Raw genomic sequence first — 20,514 nt, 5'->3', positions numbered from 1 at the left:
GAATCTCCATGTCGTAATCCTTGATCAATTCGATCCATCGGCGTTGTCTCATGTTTAGCTCTTTCTGGGTGAATATGTATTTGAGGCTTTTGTGGTCGGAGTAAATCTCGCATCGATTACCCATGAGGTAATGACGCCAAACTTTCAAGGCTAAGACCACGGCTGCAAGCTCGAGGTCATGGGTTGGGTAGTTCTGTTCATGTTGCTTGAGCTGTCTTGAAAGGTAGGATACAACCTTGCCTTCTTGCATAAGCACACATCCAAGACCAATCTTGGAGGCGTCGCAATATACGTCAAAGGGCTTTGCGATATCTAGCATGATCAGGATTGGGCTGAGGTCAGTCTACACTTGAGCTGTTGGAAGCTCTCTTCACATTTGTCAGTCCACTCAAACTTCTTGTCCTTCTTCAACAGTTGGGTCATTGGTCGAGCGATGCTCGAAAAACCTTCTACAAATCTGCGGTAATATCCGGCTAATCCAAGAAAAGCGCGGACCTCGGTTTGGGTGGTGGGGGCTTTCCATTCCATAACAGTTTTTATCTTTGCGGGATCTACGGCAATACCTCCTGCGGACAAGATGTGTCCCAGGAATCCTACTTCCTTCAGCCAGAACTCACACTTGCTGAACTTGGCATACAACTTGTGCTGTCTAAGGGTTTCTAGGACAGTCTCCAAATGCTGTTCATGTTCCTCTTCGGACTTGGAGTATACGAGAATGTCGTCGATGAAAAAAACGACAAACTTGTCCAAAAAGTTCATGAAGATCTTATTCATGAGATTCATGAAGTAAGCGGGGGCATTGGTCAGTCCAAACGACATGACGTTGTACTCATACAACCCATATCTAGTGGTAAAGGCAGTTTTTGGAATGTCGGTGGCTCGGATCTTCAGTTGATGATATCCCGTTCTAAGGTCGATCTTGGAGAAAACTTTGGCCCCGGTGAGTTGATCAAACAAGTCTTCTATCTTGGGTAGGGGGTATTTGTTTTTGATGGTGACATCGTTAAGCTTTCGATAGTCCGTACATAAACGATTTGCACCATCCTTCTTGTCCACAAACAAGACAGGGGATCTCCAGGGGGATGCACTTGGTCTAATCAGACCTTTGGCCAACATATCATCTATCTGCTTCTTCAGCTCCACAAGTTCTGTTGAGTTCATGCTGTAGGCTCTCTGGGCTATGGGTCCAGTTCCGGGGATTAACTCGATGATAAACTCGATATCCCTATCCGGGGGCATACCGGGTAGATCATCCGGAAACACATCAGGGTATCGACAGACGACCCTGATTTGATCCAGAGTTGGCTTGGCTACACTTTGGTTACAAGTGAATTTTCTGGGTAGTTTTTCAGAGACATGTTCTACTAGGATACCGGTGCTGCTAGTCATGGTGATGGCTTTCTTGGCACAGTCTATCAAACCATGGTGTTTTGACATCCAGTCCATTCCTAGTACGGCTTCCAAACCTTTGGTTCCCAGAATGATGAGATTTGCATAGAATTCTACCTCATGTATTATAATGGGTACATTTTTGCAAAATTTTCTGGCTTTGGTGGTTGATCCGGGGATTTGAACTATCATAACATGCTTCAAACTGAGGGGTTGAATTTTACTTGTTGATGCAAAGTCTTCGGTGACAAAAGAATGAGATGCTCCGGAATCAAACAACACTCTGGCAGGGATGTGGTTGACAGAAAACATACCCAGTACAACATCTGGTGCTTCCTGGGCTTCTTCGGCGCTCATGTGGTAGAGACGGCCGTTGCGGTTATTGGGGTTGTTGGGGGCGAACTTCTTGCCGGTGGAGACACGGCGTTGCTGCTGAGCAGGTGCAGCGGTGTTGCCGGCGAGCTTGGCAAGACGTTTGGGACACTCGTTGGAGTAGTGCCCCACTACGCCACACTCATAACAAGTGATGGTGGACTTGTCCTGCTTGTTCGCGACGGGGACGGCATTGCTTCCGGTTCTGGGAGCGGTGTTGGTGTTGTTGTTGTTGTTGTTGTTGTTAGGGGCTCGGGATGGAGCGCGGTTGTAGTAGTAGTTGTTGTTGTTGTAGCCTCCTGGCTTGGAGTTTCCTCCACTCCGATTCTGATAACCGGGGCGCGAGTTCTGCATCGGTGGCTTATTGTTTCTCGGAGTGAAACCTCCACTTGAGCTAGGGCGAAACTTTTGGGGGTGGCTTGATCCACTTTGATTCGCCATGCGGCGCTTGCGGTTCTCATTGGCTTGGTTTAGCTTGCCCTCCATCTGGATGGCGGAGTCAACAAGGGCGTCGAGGTCGGCGAAGGGGATGTTGACGAGGACAGTCTGCATCTCATCATGCAGTCCGTTCAGGAATCTCTCCTTCCTCTTCTCAACGGTGTCGGTCTCATCAGGGGCATACCTCGACAGGGTAAGAAACTTGTCGCGGTATTCAACCACCGTCATGCGGCCTTGTTTCAGTTCACGGAACTCATCCCTCATCTTCTTGATAAGACCCGGGGGTACATGGTACTTGCTGAACTTGAGTTTGAAATCCTCCCAAGTCATGAATTGACCTCCGTTCATGGCACGTGTGCTTGTCCACCAAGCGCGGGCTGGTCCAGCGAGATAGTGGGTGGCGAACAGAACTTTCTCGTTGGCTTCTACTCCGGCTACCTCTAGATTGTTCTCCATAGTCTGGAGCCAATCATCAGCGTCAAGGGGTTCCTCGGTCTTGCTAAACACCGGAGGGTTGGTGTTTTCGAAGTTCTTGAGTTTGGATCCGGGGTGGTCATGATTTCCATGGCCTTGGTTGGCGATGTTCTGCAAGGCGATGAGGTTGGCTTGGCGTTCGACTCTTTCTGTTTCTCTGTCGGCAAGCATGGTTTGCAGCAGTTGCAGCATCGCGTCGTTGGTGCGATTTGGAGGGGCCATCTGAAGATATAGAAGGTCATGAGATAAGAGGGAACATTCTATGGTTCATTTTGGTTAAGTTTGAAAAACATTTGAAAACTTGTAAACTCTTCATGACAAACATAACATTCATTCATTCATGCAACACATGGTTCAAACTAACACACATACTTCAATGGTTTTAAGAACCATTCTCTTGTTACGATACAAGGGACGGGATACAACTCACACCTACTATAAGTGAAACTAGTGCAACTACTCCTCATCCTCTACATCGATCGGGACGTAGTCGTCGGGTCCTGCCTCCAGAAACTCGTAGTCCTCCTCCTCGGTGTTCTCGTCCTCCTCAAAGTCGTTGTCGTCGCTCAGGAAGGCGTCTCCTCCCTGAATGTCGATGCCTCCATCGTCATCCTCCAGCTGACGAATCTGATCCTCCTGGGCCTTGACAGTGGCCTCGAGTGATGCTATCTTGGCGCGAAGGCGCCGAATCGTAGCGTCCTTCTTGGCACGCTGCTGGCGAAGGCTCCTGCGGTCGTTGTTGAGTAGCTTGATCGCCTCACCCTGCTCGGTGATGTGAGCATGGGTCTGGTTCGCGTAAGCGCGAGTGGCGTCGAGGTCCTTCTGAGTCTGGTAGAGCATAAAGTCCAGGTGCTCAGCGTGGTGGCTCAACTCCGGGTGCGGCTGTAGCTCCATGGGCACTCCCGCAGCATCACGCCTTACCAGGTGTGCGTAGCGAGACGCAAGCAGGCGTACCACATTCTGGCCACAAAGACGAGCAAGTGCCTCCTGAAGGGCACGTGCAAGTCCATCTAACCAGTTGCTCTCACGGAACGAGAATAGGATCCTCTCCGAGGTGGGAGGCTCCATCTTGCCCCTTAAGTCGGCAGTGATCACCCACTGCAACTCTCCCCCGGGCGTGTCGTCCAGCTGAACCCCGTGGAACTCAGGGTGTGGGCGCCCAAGGAATTCAGAGACGGCGTCGAGGTCGTTCTCGAAGATCAAGCTCCCTCCATTCCCAAGTTGATAAAACTTGGTGTTGATGGGTTCATTCGGCTCCATCTGAAAGGGAATTGGATGAGTAAGTTAGAGAGTGCAAAGTGTAGCAAAATTTTAAGTTGATTCAAATAAGATAGAACATGATTCATCAAATTTTGGCAAAGTCTCAAGACAAGAGTGTAGTAAGTTTTCACAAATATTTCCTTTCATTTGATTTCAAAGTTAAGTTTTTCGAACGCCCATTCTAACTAAGGTCTTCTAAGGTCAAACAATGGCTCGATACCAACTTGTCAACACCCGGATTTTTAAGTCCGGATGCCTATTATGTCATACATCGCAATCCCATGAATATTGTTGTTGCGAGGCATAATAGTTAAGTATCACAGTCATCATTCATTACATACCATAAGTCTTACAATTTTGGAATCACATGATCCACATTACATGAATAGTTGATCTATCGATCAACGAACACACACACGTTCATAGTTCAACATAGCGGAAGCGTAAGATACAAGGACTCTCTAGTCCACAGGCCAACGCTTGACGTCGGAAGGCGCTTAGTTGTCGTAGGCGTCCTGTTGGTCATCTCCTTGTTCATCTTCATCCTCTGGCCATTTGAATAGCCAGGGACAAAGCCGTGAGTACTTTAAGTACTCGCAAACTAATACTAAAGTAAGTGCTAGACATTCTAGTATGGTTTGCTAAGCTCTAGTTTATTTGCGTAAAGCTAGTTTTAGTTCACAAAGTTTGAGAAAAGCTTATTCAAGTGCTAACTAACTCAGGTGGGAACATTAGTGTCATTCCCACCATTCATGTGGTGATTTCAATTCAATTCACCACAAGTCATTTCACCAACATCTTTCAACATCATTTTCAAAGATATGACATCGGAAACTGTATGGCCTTTCCAACCGTCCGTAACCGTGGACGCGGCTATTCGAATAGGTTTACACTCGCAGAGGTTGCACACTTGTGCCACAACATTTGATTTCATCCGTCGGGATTACCCCGAATCATCGTAACACAAGTACGCGGATCATCAACCATAACCTTTCACTTATAAATCCTAGTATGAGCACCTCTCCCCATGAGCTTGGCCTCCCAGTGAAGACCAACTGTCAACCTGGGAACTGCACAGGGCTTGGCCGTACAATTCACCTCAATTTCACATCATTACTCAACCACGGAGGCAGCCTCAAGCGTAACCCCTATGACGTGTGTTCAGAGGGAACCCATACTAAGATGCATAAACTTCCAGTTAAGCCCTACCCATAATCAGGTATTGTGGGGGTACTTGATAATTGGAAAGGTATCGCATTCAAACCAACATCAGTGTTTATCAAAAATCACCATCTTCTCTTGTTCATATTCACCTTCAAAAATCATTCAATGGAATGCATCATCATTCCAAGGTTTCAAATTCATTTCAAATTCACATTGTTCCCATCTAGAGTAGTCAAGTTTTAATTTATTAGCACTAGCTCTAATCCATGAGGGGTGCTATCTTGCTTTGCTTGATGGAAACTACTTCACTACTCTAGTAACCAACTTGTACTTTGACCAAAGTTAACTATAAAAGTAACTTATTGAGAAAACAAGTAGGAGCTTGTAAAGTAAAAACTTGGGATAGGCTTATGTAAGAAAATGTAAGAGTCATGGTGCCTTGCCCCAAGGGGCTTTGCACTTTGCAAGAATATTAGCTTGCCTTGGTAGTTCTCAAACTGTTCCTCCTCCTCCTCTTGGTAGTATCCTTCTTCTTCGGCGTACTCTCCGGTGCTACCGTCTAAATTTGAATACGAGTATAATTACTCACTAATTCAATGGCTATTCCACGTATCACATACAAACACACAAACTATTCTATGCACACAAATAATCTACTTAGGTGCATGGGTTGTGTTGCTTGAGGAAAAATAATTTCCTCTCATTACATATGTAAATGATAGTTTCCATATTGTTCTTGAGAAATAATTTCCTCTCATTGAAATCTTCTTAAGATTTAATTTCTCAAACAATCATACATGAAATGGGTATTGACCTAGGTCAACCATTCATTATCATCATTTGAGAAAATGATTTAAATGAGGTAGATCACCTCATACTATTTTAATAACCCTACATATGATTTAACTCTCAAGCAATTCATATAAGAGAGTTTCGACCAGAGGTACAAACATCCCATGAATGCATGTGAGACCAGTTTAAATGAAGTATAAGACTCCACATAATTTACCTTAATAGTTTTGGACAATATCAACTAGTTAAACTAGTCAAAATATCCACTAATTAAACTATGGCATGATCATGCAAAGTGACCACACCATTTTATTGTAGAAACAATTAGTGTAAGTCAAATGTGAGCTATTAGAGTTGGAATTAACTTAATATCTATTTTGGTTGATTTTTAAGAATTATTTGAATAGGGAAAAGTCCATGCCTTGTTATTTTTATCACATTAATTCTACCAAGAATCTGGCCATGGGACCAGTGGCATTTGATAGATAATTTCTATAGCTTTCCAACAATATAAAGTTCATCATATTTGGTTGAGCCAATTTGAATCTATTGAATTTCAAAGTGGCAGCAGTATTGAAATTCATTTGTAATTATTTAAACTGGATTTGAATCAACAGGCCGGCGGGAAACTAGTTGGGCTGAAAGATTTGAAAATCGGCCCAAACCAACCCAGTCCAGCCCAACCACGGTCCACAGACGCGCGGCGCGCTGACAGGGTGGGGTCCGCGCGTCAGCGACTCAGCGTCACCGAAGCGGTAAGTTTCAATGTGGGGCGTAGGATTAGAACTAGATCTAACGGCTCGAGTTCATCGTCCCGCCGGCGAGAGAGGGGTTCACCAGCGGCTCAGGTAGGGGGTCAGAGGGCTTACGGCGGCTCCAGCTAGGGTTGGCAGTGTGCTTGACGAGGTTGTGGACGACGGCGGTTCTCCTGGTACAGGTGGCGTCGCTTGAGGTGGTCGAGATCGCCGGCGATTGCTGCAGGGCTTCCGCGGCGGTGATCTTCCGATTGGCCCTTCTCCGGCGTGAATCAGACGAACGGTGGGGTGGTTGAGTGGCAGTGAGAGGTGGGGAGTCTGGTGGTGTGCTTGGATCAGCAAGGGGAGCTCCCCTTTTATAGCAGCGCATGGGTGCTGCGGGGCAGTGATGCGGGCGACCATGACGCGGCTTCTCCGGCGACGGGTCGAGCTAGGCGAGGGTGTAGGGGTGTTCTACGTGTCCAGGCGAGGCGAATGGCGGCGACAGCTTGGTCGGGGAGGGCCTGGTTGTGTCGCCTCGTGTCCATGTCTGGCGGCGGCGTTCGCGGGATCTCCTTCTCCGTCCACGGTGGCGGCGGTCCAGGGTCTGGGCTGTGCGCGTGTCTGGCGGCGTCGCGGTGTCACGCAGGTGCTCAAGGCGTCTAGAGCGGGGCCAGGGCGTGAGCGAGGTGGTGGCGCGGCGCGTGTACTGAGCGTGTCCGCGGTGTGCACGCGCGCGACACGAGCGGCATCTGGGCGCGTTCTGGGCGCGCTGTCTCCGGCGAGCTCACGGCGTGTACGTCGACCAGGTCATGCTAGGCGAGGCTAGGCGGTGCGGTGGCGTGCTGTGGCGCAGGGGCCAGGGCAGGGATGCAAGGGGAGAGAGGGGAGGTGGTCGGGCTCGGCGACATGGCCGGCATGGCCATGCCCTAGCTGCTCTCCTCCTCTCCTTAGCACTCATCGTGCACCTCTTAGGGTTTTAGGGGACCAGGGAGCATAATGGTGTAGGTTAGGGTAGTTTAGGTGAGGTAGATTCACTATTTGCAATAGTTGCAAATAGTGCCCAAATTTGTAAATGGCAAAAATGTCCAAATTTGAAAATATTCAAAAGGTGAATCTTTCTGAAAAGTAAGTGTTGACATAAGTTGTAATTGACCAGAGGTGATTTGAGGCGGTGGTGGAAATGTAGATTTCAAGAAATGGGCAAAAATGGCTAAGTGTAGAATGTTGCATATGTTAAAAAGTTGAGACTTTGGATGAGCATAGCTCTTGATCAAGAATGATTTTGGCATGGTGATCTTTACCAAAGTTGTTCACCTTGATGTTGAATTTGAAATGGTGCAAAGAGTTAGCAAGAGTTGGTTTGGGAAAATTGAATGGCAAGGGCTCAAAGTGGTGATCGACTATAATTGTCCAATTTGACCAATATCATATGTGAGCTAGTTTTGTGTTTGAAATTCATTTGAAAGGTGATCCTTTGTTTCCAAAAGTTGTAATAAGTGTTTAATAACATTACTCAACCTATGGTGAAGACCAAATAGGTCTAGGGTCAAAATTTATAAAAATGCCATAGGGCATATGTGAGGGTTTTTAGGGTTTTTCATTTTATGGATTTTCTTCCTCTTTGATTTATTTGGTTGGTGATCTTAATATGATCACTCTAGGGTTTTAGAGCATATCAAACACAAGTAATAACAATCATCATGGAATATCACTCAAATGCACAAGTCCTATGCAGGGTACTATAAGCAAATTAAAAAGTTTTTGTTGGTTTGAAAATTTGCTCTCTGGAATTCTCTAACTTTCTTTTTATTGAAATTTGGGGTGTTACAGTGCTGCTGCTTCCATACACTGGTGGTGGTGTATCTACTACTCGAGAGCTGCGGATCCTTCCCCAACTCCGCTGTTGAGGCGGCGTTCATCCTGGGAAGCTTCTCAGCGGGGGACCTATGCCTGCGTCACAGCCGCGCCCCTGCATCTTCTGGCCGACTGGCGGCCCTTCTCCAGGCGTTTCTACTTCCCAGAGACCAATAAGTCCGAGGGGAAGCTTAATCGCTCCTGCCACGACGCTGGACCAAGTGGTTTTTCCCCGGCGCCGGTGTCCTTTTTGTGGCGGAGCAGCTCGACGGCGTGATCCAGATGCGGTGCAGAGCTTCGAGGACCTGATTGCTGATACGTCTCCGACGTATCGATAATTTCTTATGTTCTATGCTTGTTTTATGACATTACCTACATGTTTTGTTCACACTTTATGATGATTTTATGCGTTTTCCGGAACTAACCTATTGACGAGATGCCGAAGGGCCGCTTGCTCGTTTTCGCTGTTTTTGGTTCCAGAAATCCTAGTAAGGAAATATTCTCGGAATCGGACGAAATCAATGCCCAGCATCCTATTTTTCCACGAAGCTTCCGGAACACCCGAGAGCCACCGTAGGGGAGCCCTGGTGGGCCCAGATGATAGGGCGGCGTGGCCAGGGCCTGGGTCGCGCCCCCCTACTGTGTCGTCGCCTCGTCAGCCCTCCGACTCCGCCTCTTCGCCTATTTAAGGGTCCCCGACCTAAAACCTCGATACGAAAAAGCCACGGTACGAGAAACCTTCCAGAGCCGCCGCCATCGTGAAGCCAAGATCTGGGGGACAGGAGTCTCTGTTCCGGCACGCCGCCGGGACGGGGAAGTGCCCCCGGAAGGCCTCTCCATCGACACCACCGCCATCTCCATCAACGCTGCTGTCTCCCATGAGGAGGGAGTAGTTCTCCATCGAGGCTCGGGGCTGTACCGGTAGCTATGTGGTTAATCTCTCTCCCATGTACTTCAATACAATGATATCATGAGCTGCCTTACATGATTGAGATTCATATGAGTTTTGTATCACTATTTATCTATGTGTTACTCTAGTGATGTTATTAAAGTACTCTATTCCTCCTCCACGGGGTAATGGTGACAGTGTGTGCATCGTGTAGTACTTGGCGTAGGTTATGATTGTAATCTCTTGTAGATTATGAAGTTAATTATTGCTATGATAGTATTGATGTGATTTATTCCTCCTTCATAGTGTGATGGTGACAGTGTGCATGCTATGTTAGTACTTGGTGTAATTGCAATGATCTATCATGCACTCTAAGGTTATTTAAATATGAACATTGAATGTTGTGGAGCTTGTTAACTCCGGCATTGAGGTGCTCTTGTAGCCCTACGCAATTAGTGGTGTTCATCATCCAACAAGAGAGTGTAGAGTGGTTTTATTATGTGATCAATGTTGAGAGTGTCCACTAGTGAAAGTATGATCCCTAGGCCTTGTTTCTAAGCATCGAAACTCCGTTTATTTACTGTTCTATTGCATGTTTACTCGCTGCCATATTTTATTCAGATTGCTATTACCACTCATATACATCCATACTACTTGTATTTCACTATCTCTTCGCCGAACTAGTGCACCTATACATCTGACAAGTGTATTAGGTGTGTTGGGGACACAAGAGACTTCTTGTATCGTGATTGCAGTGGTTGCTTCAGTAGGGATATCTTTGACCTCTTCCTCCCCGAGTTCGATAAACCTTGGGTGATCCACTTAAGGGAAACTTGCTCGCCGTTCTACAAACCTCTCGCTCTTGGAGGCCCAACACCTGTCTACAAGAATAGAAGCACCCGTAGACATCAAGCACTTTTCCGGCGCCGTTGCCGGGGAGGAAAGGTAAAAGGGACTCATACTCCGGTCCCGTGTAAAAGTACTTTTCTCGGCGCCATTGTGTGAGTGCTCGAAGCTATTTCCTTTAGATCCCGCAATTGCATCTTTTTGTTTCTTGTTAAACACTAGTAAGGCATAATGGAAAACATCTGTGAGCTTTTTGTACTATTTCCTGAGTCAAGACATGAATGGTTTAATGCGAAAATTAAAAAACCTATGGAACCTTATTTACATGCTGGTAATAATATTAGTATGAACGCTTTGAACACCATTGTTGATAATGCTAAGCTTGGGGAAGCTGGTTTTGATGAAAATGATCTCTTTAGCCCTCCGGGTATTGAGGAGAAAGTTTATGTTGATTATGATATGCCTCCCATTTATGATGATTATAGTGATAGTGGTCTTTTGGTGCCGCCTACTATGGAGGATAAATTTGATTATGATTACAATATGCCTCCTATATTTGATGATAGCCACTTTGTTGAATTTGCTCTCACTACAATTAATAAGAATGACTATGCTTATGTTGGGAGTAGTAATAATTTTATGCATGAGACTCATGATAAGAATGCTTTATGTGATAGTTACATTGTTGAGTTTGTTCATGATGCCGCTGAAAGTTATTATGAGAGAGGAAAATATGGTTGTAGAAATTTTCATGTTACTAAAACACCTCTCTTTTTGCTGAAAATCTTGAAGCTGCACTTGTTTTATCTTTCTATGCTTGTTGCATTATGCTTCATGAATTTGTTTATTTACAAGATTCCTATGCATAGGAAGCATGTTAGGCTTAAATTTGTTTTGAATTTGCTTCTTGATGCTCTCTTTTGCTTCAACTACTATTTCTTGCGAGTGCATCATTAAAACCGCTCGAGCCCATCTTAATGGCTATAAAGAAAGAACTTCTTGGGAGATAACCCATGTGTTTATTTTACTACAGTACTTTTGTTTTATATTTGAGTCTTGGAAGTTGTTACTACTGTAGCAACCTCTCCTTATCTTTATTTTATTGCATTGTTGTGCCAAGTAAAGTCTTTGATAGTAGGGTTGATACTAGATTTGGATTACTCGCGCAGAAACAGATTTCTGTCTGTCACGAATTTGGGCAGTGTTCTCTGTAGGTAACTCAGAAAAATCTGCCAATTTACGTGAGTGATCCTCAGATATGTACGCAACTTTCATTCAATTTGGGCATTTTCATCTGAGCAAGTCTGGTGCATCTATAAAATTCGTCTTTACGGACTGTTCTGTTTTGACAGATTCTGCCTTTTATTTCGCATTGCCTCTTTTGCTGTGTTGGATGGATTTCTTTGTTCCATTACCTTCCAGTAGCTTTGTGCAATGTCCAGAAGTGTTAAGAATGATTGTGTCACCTCTGAATATGTGAATTTTTGATTATGCACTAACCCTCTAATGAGTTTGTTTTGAGTTTGGTGTGGAGGAAGTTTTCAAGGGTCAAGAGAGGAGGATGATACAATATGATCAAGAAGAGTGAAAAGTCTAAGCTTGGGGATGCCCCCGTGGTTCATCCCTGCATATTTCAAGAAGACTCAAGCATCTAAGCTTGGGGATGCCCAAGGCATCCCCTTCTTCATCGACAAATTATCAGGTTTCTTCTCTTGAAACTATATTTTTATTCAGTCACATCTTATGTACTTTACTTGGAGCGTCTGTTTGTTTTTATTTTTGTTTTTGTTTGAATAAAATATGATCCATCATGCTTGTGTGGGAGAGAGACACGCTCCGCTGTTGCATATGAACACATGTGTTCTTAGCTTTATTCTTAATGTTCATGGCGAAGGTTGAAACCGCTTCGTTAATTGTTATATGGTTGGAAACGGAAAATGCCGCATGTGGTAAATGGTATAATATCTTGAATAATTTGATACTTGGCAATTGTTGTGCTCATATAGATCATGTTTAAGCTCTTGCATCATGTACTTTGCACCATTAATGAAGAATTACATAGAGCTTGTTAAAATTTGGTTTGCATGATTAGTTTCTCTAGAGTCTAGATATTTTCTAGTTAAGGTGTTTGAACAACAAGGAAGACGATGTAAAGTCTTATAATGTTTGCAATATGTTCATATGTGAGTCTTGCTGCACCGTTTTATACTTGAGTTTTCTTCAAACAACCTTGCTAGCCTAAGCCTTGTATTGAGAGGAATTCTTCTCGTGCATCCAAAATCCTTGAGCCAAATACTATGCCATTTGTGTCCACCATACCTACCTACTATGTGGTATTTCTCTGCCATTCCAAAGTAAATTACTTCATGTGCTACCTTTAAACAATTCAAAACTTTATTACTCCTTATTTGTGTCAATGTTTTATAGCTCATGAGGAAGTATGTGGTGTTTTATCTTTCAATCTTGTTGGGCAGCTTTCACCAATGGACTAGTGGCTTCATCCGCTTATCCAATAATTTTGCAAAAAGAGCTGGCGCGGGGTTCCCAACCCCCAATTAATCAACCTTCATTAATAATTCTCTTCACATGTTTTGCTCGATTCATCGATAAGCAACTTAATTTTGCAAATAGACACTCCTTCATGGTATGTGAATGTTGGAAGGCACCCGAGGATTCGGTTAGCCATGGCTTGTGTAAGCAAAAGGTTGGGAGGAGTGTCAACCATAAATAAAACTAAAGTACATGTGTAAACAAAAGAGAAGAGGGATGATCTACCTTGCCGGTAGAGATAACGTCCTTCATGGGAGCCGCTCTTTGAAAGTCTGTTTGGCAAGGGGGTTAGAGTACCCACTACCATTCGTTGACAACAACAAACACCTCTCAAAACTTTACTTTTATGCACTCTATATGATTTCAAAACTTAAAAAGCTCTAGCACATGATTTAATCCATGCTTCCCTCTGCGAAGGGCCTTTCTTCTACTTTATGTTGAGTCAGTTTACCCATTCTTTCTATCTTAGAAGCAAACACTTGTGTCAACTGTGCATTGATTCTTACATGTTTACCTATTGCACTTGTTATATTGCTTTGTGTTGACAATTATCCATGAGATATACATGTTACAAGTTGAAAGCAATTGCTGAAACTTAATCATCCTTTGTGTTGTTTCAATACCTTTACTTTGAATCTATTGCTTTATGAGTAACTCTTATGCAAGTCTTATTGATGCTTGTCTTGAAAGTATTATTCATGAAAAGTCTTTGCTATATGATTCATTTGTTTACCCATTATCTTCATCATTGCTTCGAATCGCTGCATTCATCTCATATGCTTTACAATAGTATGATCAAGATTATGATAGCATGTCACTTCAGAAATTATCTTTGTTATCGTTTACCTACTCGAGGACGAGTAGGAACTAAGCTTGGGGATGTTGATACGTCTCCGACGTATCGATAATTTCTTATGTTCCATGCTTGTTTTATGACATTACCTACATGTTTTGTTCACACTTTATGATGATTTTATGCGTTTTCCGGAACTAACCTATTGACGAGATGCCGAAGGGCCACTTGTCGTTTTCGCTGTTTTTGGTTCCGTAAATCCTAGTAAGGAAATATTCTCGGAATCGGACGAAATCAATGCCCAAGCATCCTATTTTTCCACGAAGCTTCCGAACACCCGAGAGCCACCGGAGGGGAGCCCTGGTGGGCCCGGATGATAGGGCGGCGCGGCCGGGGCCCGGGCCGCGCCCCTACCGTGTCGTCGCCTCGTCAGCCCTCCGACTCCGCCTCTTCGCCTATTTAAGGGTCCCCGACCTAAAACCTCGATACGAAAAAGCCACGGTACGAGAAACCTTCCGGAGCCGCCGCCATCGCGAAGCCAAGATCCGGGGGACAGGAGTCTCCGTTCCGCACGCCGCCGGGACGGGGAAGTGCCCCCGGAAGGCCTCTCCATCGACACCACCGCCATCTCCATCAACGTTGTTGTCTCCCATGAGGAGGGAGTAGTTCTCCATCGAGGCTCGGGGCTGTACCGGTAGCTATGTGGTTAATCTCTCTCCCATGTACTTCAATACAATGATATCATGAGCTGCCTTACATGATTGAGATTCATATGAGTTTTGTATCACTATTCATCTATGTGTTACTCTAGTGATGTTATTAAAGTACTCTATTCCTCCTCCACGGTGTAATGGTGACGATGTGTGCATCGTGTAGTACTTGGCGTAGGTTATGATTGTAATCTCTTGTAGATTATGAAGTTAATTATTGCTATGATAGTATTGATGTGATTTATTCCTCCTTCATAGTGTGATGGTGACAAGTGTGCATGCTATGTTAGTACTTGGTGTAATTGCAATGATCTATCATGCACTCTAAGGTTATTTAAATATGAACATTGAATGTTGTGGAGCTTGTTAACTCCGGCATTGAGGTGCTCTTGTAGCCCTACGCAATTAGTGGTGTTCATCATCCAACAAGAGAGTGTAGAGTGGTTTTATTATGTGATCAATGTTGAAAGTGTCCACTAGTGAAAGTATGATCCCTAGGCCTTGTTTCTAAGCATCGAAACTCCGTTTATTTACTGTTCTATTGCATGTTTACTCGCTGCCATATTTTATTCAGATTGCTATTACCACTCATATATATCCATACTACTTGTATTTCACTATCTTTTCGCCGAACTAGTGCACCTATACATCCACCTATATAAGTTTAGTGGTATATTTTTAGTAACATATAACTAATATTATGTTGCAATCACGATACAAGAAGTCTCTTGTGTCCTTATATCTGAAATATGTTTCTAACGTGACCTCTTCCTCCCTTAGTTCGATAAACCTTGGGTGATCCACTTAAGAGAAACTTGCTGCTGTTCTACAAACCTCTGCTCTTGGAGGCCCAACACTGTCTACAAGAATAGAAGCACTCGTAGACATCAATTGCCTTTTCCTATTCTTTTCCAGGGTCTTCTTTGCAAAAGTTTGGGCCTTATCCAGAATTCCCCTGACCTGTAGGGGCTTTTCTGCTATTTGTAACCACCGCGTTATTAATCTTAGCAGCTACTAGGGTCTTCAGACCCTGCCTTGTTCAAAAAAAAAACATTGCCCACTACTACTGCATCACCTGTGAGTCAATCAGTCACCGAACACGCAAACACCTTACGAGGTTCGGAAAGTTATACGTGTAATGTGCTTTGCTCTACTCTGTTATGATGAAGGTTTTCTAAATCTTTGCATTAAATTAGTGGCGTGGCAAGAAAAGTAAGTGTACGCTTGGCTTTCTCTAAAGTCAATTTTCATTAAACTTGACCAACTTCATAGAAAAGATAACAACATTTATCCCTAAATATTCCTCGATTCCTCTTGACATGTAATTTCGTACTATACTATCATATATGTTCCTATTTTTATGTAAACAAGTGGGTCAAACTTAAAATAGTTTAACCTAGAAAAAATTCCAAACATATGCATTTATTCGCGGATGAAGGGAGCAGGTAAGAAAAAGATATCCAGCTAAGGGCATGTTCAATGCGAGACGCTTGCATAGGCGCTTGAGCAAAAAACGATCGGTCAATTAATCCCGGCGTTCACGCAAGAGCCCAGGTCTCCAACGCTTGCCTTGTTATCACGCAATCAGAGTAAACTAATGTGATCCGGTTTTTGGGGCGCAAGGAAAAATCAGAGTAAGCGCCTGGTGCAATGTTTTGCGTCCTCATCCATAGATAAGCGCCCAACGCCCAGGATTGTAGCTAGCAACTACCGATCGGGCAGGAAAAAAATCCTAGCGCCCCTAAATAAGCGTCCGAGTTGTACATGCTCTAATTAGCCAAAAACCGTACAAGAATGCCAAAACAACAGGGAAGCCTAAGACCCATGAACGGCAAAGCTCAAACTTAACACGGCGCCTCCATGATCACTCCCATCGCCGGAGAGAAGGCATTTTTGACTGCTATAGAGGAGTAGACATAGGACCGGACGTAGATGAAGAAGTCAAACCCGCCCATGAAGAGCCCTAAACACGGCCAAAGTTTCGTGCCGCTGCCCTGATATCCAGTAGCTCCACCACACCGAGCAGACCGCCAACACCAACTTCCAGGACCGTCATTCCAAATTACCACCTTTGTAGTCGAGTCACGAGGCCACACGAATCAGCCACCCACATCCCAAGTTGCTCGAGGTAAACCCTCGTAAAAACGGCCACCGTACCATCATATGGGACCGCTATCCCTAGCTAAAAGTCAAACCATCTTCTGTGAGGTGTGTTGACTGAGCTGACAACCTCGCCGCACTGCCGACACAAGATTGTGACCCAAGCCATGTGAGCAACTGCTCGGACCCATGAAACTTCTACCCACCATGCATCCCAAGGCTGCCGCCTCAACACACAACCACCATCCATGGCCGATGACTGGTATCCACGGACCCCAACACGCACACACACACCCCAAAGCTGACTCACCAAGGGGACGCCCACAAGAGGGAGGTGATGTTGAAGTCGACGTTGTGGGCTTCGGCTAACCGAAGCTTGGGTGTTTACCCGGAGAACCCAAGCTATACACATCGGAAGAGAAAGCCCATGATGATGCATCCAAGGAGAAAAACGACGTCCACAGAAGCCTCCATCATTGACACCGACCCCATGATCGGGGCAGAGCTTTCACATGCATGTACATGTCCTTTCCGAGAGAAAGGATCGCTAGATTGGAACACCCGAGAGAGCCCAAGCCCATGAAGCTAAGCAAGTCATGCAAAACTTCTCCACCATCAACCACCTAGCACCTAGGGGCGTCCGAAGCAGCACCTCAAGCCACGAAGAAAGCCACGGTACCACTACGTAGAGATCGACCTTCGCGAAGGGAAATCAGACCCACCACGTAATGACGCGTGGCAGCGCGTCGTCCCACGCCGCGCGCAAGTCACCTCGCGCGTACTCGTCTCGCGCGGGTACTCGTCCCAGGCCACACGTGTACCTCGCGCCGCGCGCCCGCGCGTACTCCCGTGTATGCATGTCCTTGCTAGCTCGCTCACGAGCAAGTCCATATCTTTGACACGCTAAATACAGTTACGTACACGCACGAATACAGATACACGAGTACAGTTACATACAACGTACGAGTACATCTGCATACAACATACGAGTACAGTGGCACACACGAGCAGGTACAGTCACGCGCAACAAACGAGTACAATTGAACACACATGACGAGTACAAGTACAATCACGCACACGAGCAGGTACAGTCGTGCACACGAGCAGGTATGGTCACGCACAAACACGAGTACAGTTGAACACACAGGCGAGTACAAATACAGTCACACACACGAGCAGGTACAGTCACGCACAACACACGAGTACAGTTGAACACACGAGTGAGTACAAGTACAATCACGCGGACGAGCAGGTACAGTCGTGAACACGAGCAACTACATGTACAGAAGTACATGGCGCGCACGAGCAGGTACAGTCGCGCGTAAGTACAGGTACAATCCCGCACACAGACGAGTACAGTTAGCGAGTAAAGGAAAAAATTGCATTAAATACACCAAATACACTAAAAAATTATACCTGTGGTACACACCACAGGTACAATCGTAATATTATTGGAAGTGCGAAAAAAATGTATCTCCAAACCTATCAACATGGGATCTAGTTTTGAAGATCTCGACGCGAGGATCTCAAAAGTGAAAACGGTTCGCAAATTTTTTTTTTGAGAAACACAGTACAAACGCAGACGCTCACATACACGCGCATACACTCACCCCTATGAACGCACACACGCACACCCTACCCCTATGAGCACCTCCGGAAAACTGAGCCGGCGGATTGGATCTTGAAATTGACGAAGTCACACAGGCGCCTCGCTGTCGACGGGAACGTCGCCTCCCGCTGAATGAATATTCCGCCTTTATGAGACACACAGATGTCAAACCTGGGGTTTGAACTCTGGTGGGCTGGGGATACAACCATCCTCCTAACCACCCAACCCCAGGTTGGTTCTCAAGATATTTCATTTTGAAAAAACGAATCTAGAAGAAAAAGGGAAAAACTGACTCAACCCAATATTCTCTCTCCTCCACCATCCCCACCTTGCTTCCCCTTGCGACATGTGGCGAGCAGGGAGACCACTTCCCAGGAATTTTCTGGCACTACAGCGCGCCACTTATCGCGTGCGGAGCGAGTTGCCTTCCCATCACGAAGGTCGGCCTTTTTTTAACGATTTCGAGAAAGCTACAACACATCCACTAGAAATCATCACCCTCCTACTGGGCCGCCGCCTCGGCATCCTCTCCAGTCTCCACCCCTGCGCTGCTCATGGAGCTCACGAAGAAAGCCATAGGCCCACAGGAGAGCTCCCCTCGGCCTAAGCCGACACGCCACATCTGAGCCCCACGGCCGAGCCAGCCAAAGGAGTAGCTCCACGGCCAAAAATCAAGGATACCATCTACATGAATGAACGCATAAATAGTCGTCTGTTTAACACTGACAGTAGCAAGGCCGCAAGCATTGCTCTGAGCCATGGGGACGACGCCTTCGGTTGTGCTCAGGAAAAAAAATTCCGCACATAACTCCTATGTAGTCTAATTTATGTGAGTTTGTCTTTTCACAGCTTCTAGGATGCCTGTGTATTTCATTTCTATCTAATTTACTCTGGTTAGTCATTCAATATAAGTATGTGTCTTGCTCAGGGTGAGTAACCGGCTAACCGCAGTATAAGAAATAAAAAGTTGACAGAATCCAATGTAAAACACCAATGCAACAGAAGGAACTTTGACAAGAGTAGCACAGACGATTGGCATCAAGACCAGAGCATGTCCCCCTTCGTTTTATTTCAAAATGCCAGACACAGAGCATGCATACGGATCCTACAACACACTGCAAAAATCCCTCAAAACCACACCCAGTAGTTGGTCTGCTGATCCACTACTCGACACCTACATCTTCCCTTGACTGCCGTCACCATGGCCTTCAAGCCGCCTCCTCGAGCAGCATTTGGTCAAAGTGCCATACTCCTGCATTGCACACAAACAATGTAAGCAGCCAAGACAAGCACAGACAACAGAACAATGCAGCAGTATCCAGCAAAACACTGACCGTGGCCTTTGCCGACTCTTCTCAGCTGTGAGACGTACTCAGAGATCTTCTTGATAGCATCAACCTTTCACATGAATTGGGGTGTTTCTACTTAGTAAGACACAACAAAAACATATACACACATGGTGCGCTGCACATATCATTCGATAGTGATTAACTACTGGTTTGAAGGTTTTACCTGTTCCTGAAGGAACTCACTCTCCACGAAGTCGGTCAGTTGAGGATCGTTGCACCTTGTTGCCACCTGTTAATTGGGACAGAAGATTTTAGATTCTTGGAGTTTGCGTCTATTGGTAAATACTGAATCAATCAGTAATTTATTTGAAGTCTCTCTTCTCCAATAAATTTTTTGTAAGTAGAAATGTAAGAGCAACTTACACTGTGCAGGTTGTGCAGCTTCTCATTCACCAGCTTTTCAAGAGCTAGAGCCAACTCCATTGCTGAAACCACAATAGAGGTTCATGTTAAACTTAAAACAAAGGATATATGGTATATGTACACTGGCAGATTGTAGTAGCCAATGTGTTGCAAGGTCCAAATAACAAAGAGGAATTCAGGGAAATTATCTTTTCTGAATGCAATCTAAGGATGCCATTGTATCGTTATATAGAAAAGAAGTTGGGGAAATTATCAGAGGTTTAGAGCTTTGCAATTTTCTGTTACCACAAGTTTCAGTTCTTCTGCCTATTCATGCCTTTTAAATAAAAGCTTTCAAACAACACGTATCTTTATTTTTTGACAGAAACACGTCTTATACATGACCAAAAGGACATACATAGCTCCCTATGTAATACAGTCAGATGATGTAGTACAGATAAACATTCTTTGACAGATCTGAGTGTTCCAGAAGTTCATGTGAAATAACAAATCAGGTTTTGCATCAAACTACTTATATTTATCTTTAATAGACTCTCTGCGGAAAGCCAAAACTCCTACAACCAGATCATTGTAAAGTGAACTTTTCCAGCACTAGTGAGCTTTTTGTTACTTTTGGTAATCAAGCCAACATGCAACCCACTCCAAACAACCCAATTTTCACATGAACAACCAAACACTCGTAATCACGCAATAAGCACAGCACATGCACCCATCATGACTCATATAACAGAGTAAACACATCCAGCGAAAAACCGAGCAACTCACCATACAGAGCATCGCCTTTCTCAGGGTGGTCAAACTCCGTCAATGGTGTGACGATGGACT

General features: G+C 45.0%; 1 protein-coding gene across 1 annotated transcript in view; it reads right to left on the bottom strand.

The window, feature by feature from the left end:
* The window catches only part of LOC124656449 (ferritin-1, chloroplastic-like), a 67,205-nt gene that overhangs the window by 41,932 nt on the left and 4,759 nt on the right, over positions 1-20,514 (bottom strand). The window contains exons 2-6 of the mRNA XM_047195192.1: positions 20,455-20,512; positions 19,690-19,751; positions 19,490-19,555; positions 19,312-19,375; positions 19,143-19,229 (exon numbers count right to left, since the gene is read on the bottom strand). Coding sequence (XP_047051148.1) covers positions 19,186-19,229; positions 19,312-19,375; positions 19,490-19,555; positions 19,690-19,751; positions 20,455-20,512 — 294 coding nt within the window. The 3' untranslated portion in view covers positions 19,143-19,185. The remainder of the gene's footprint in view (positions 1-19,142; positions 19,230-19,311; positions 19,376-19,489; positions 19,556-19,689; positions 19,752-20,454; positions 20,513-20,514) is intronic.

The sequence above is a fragment of the Lolium rigidum genome, chromosome 5 (genome assembly GCF_022539505.1).
Source record: "Lolium rigidum isolate FL_2022 chromosome 5, APGP_CSIRO_Lrig_0.1, whole genome shotgun sequence".
NCBI lineage: Eukaryota > Viridiplantae > Streptophyta > Magnoliopsida > Poales > Poaceae > Lolium > Lolium rigidum.
The sequence above is the reverse complement of the archived record's forward strand: the minus strand, read 5'-3'. Positions and strand labels throughout refer to the sequence as shown.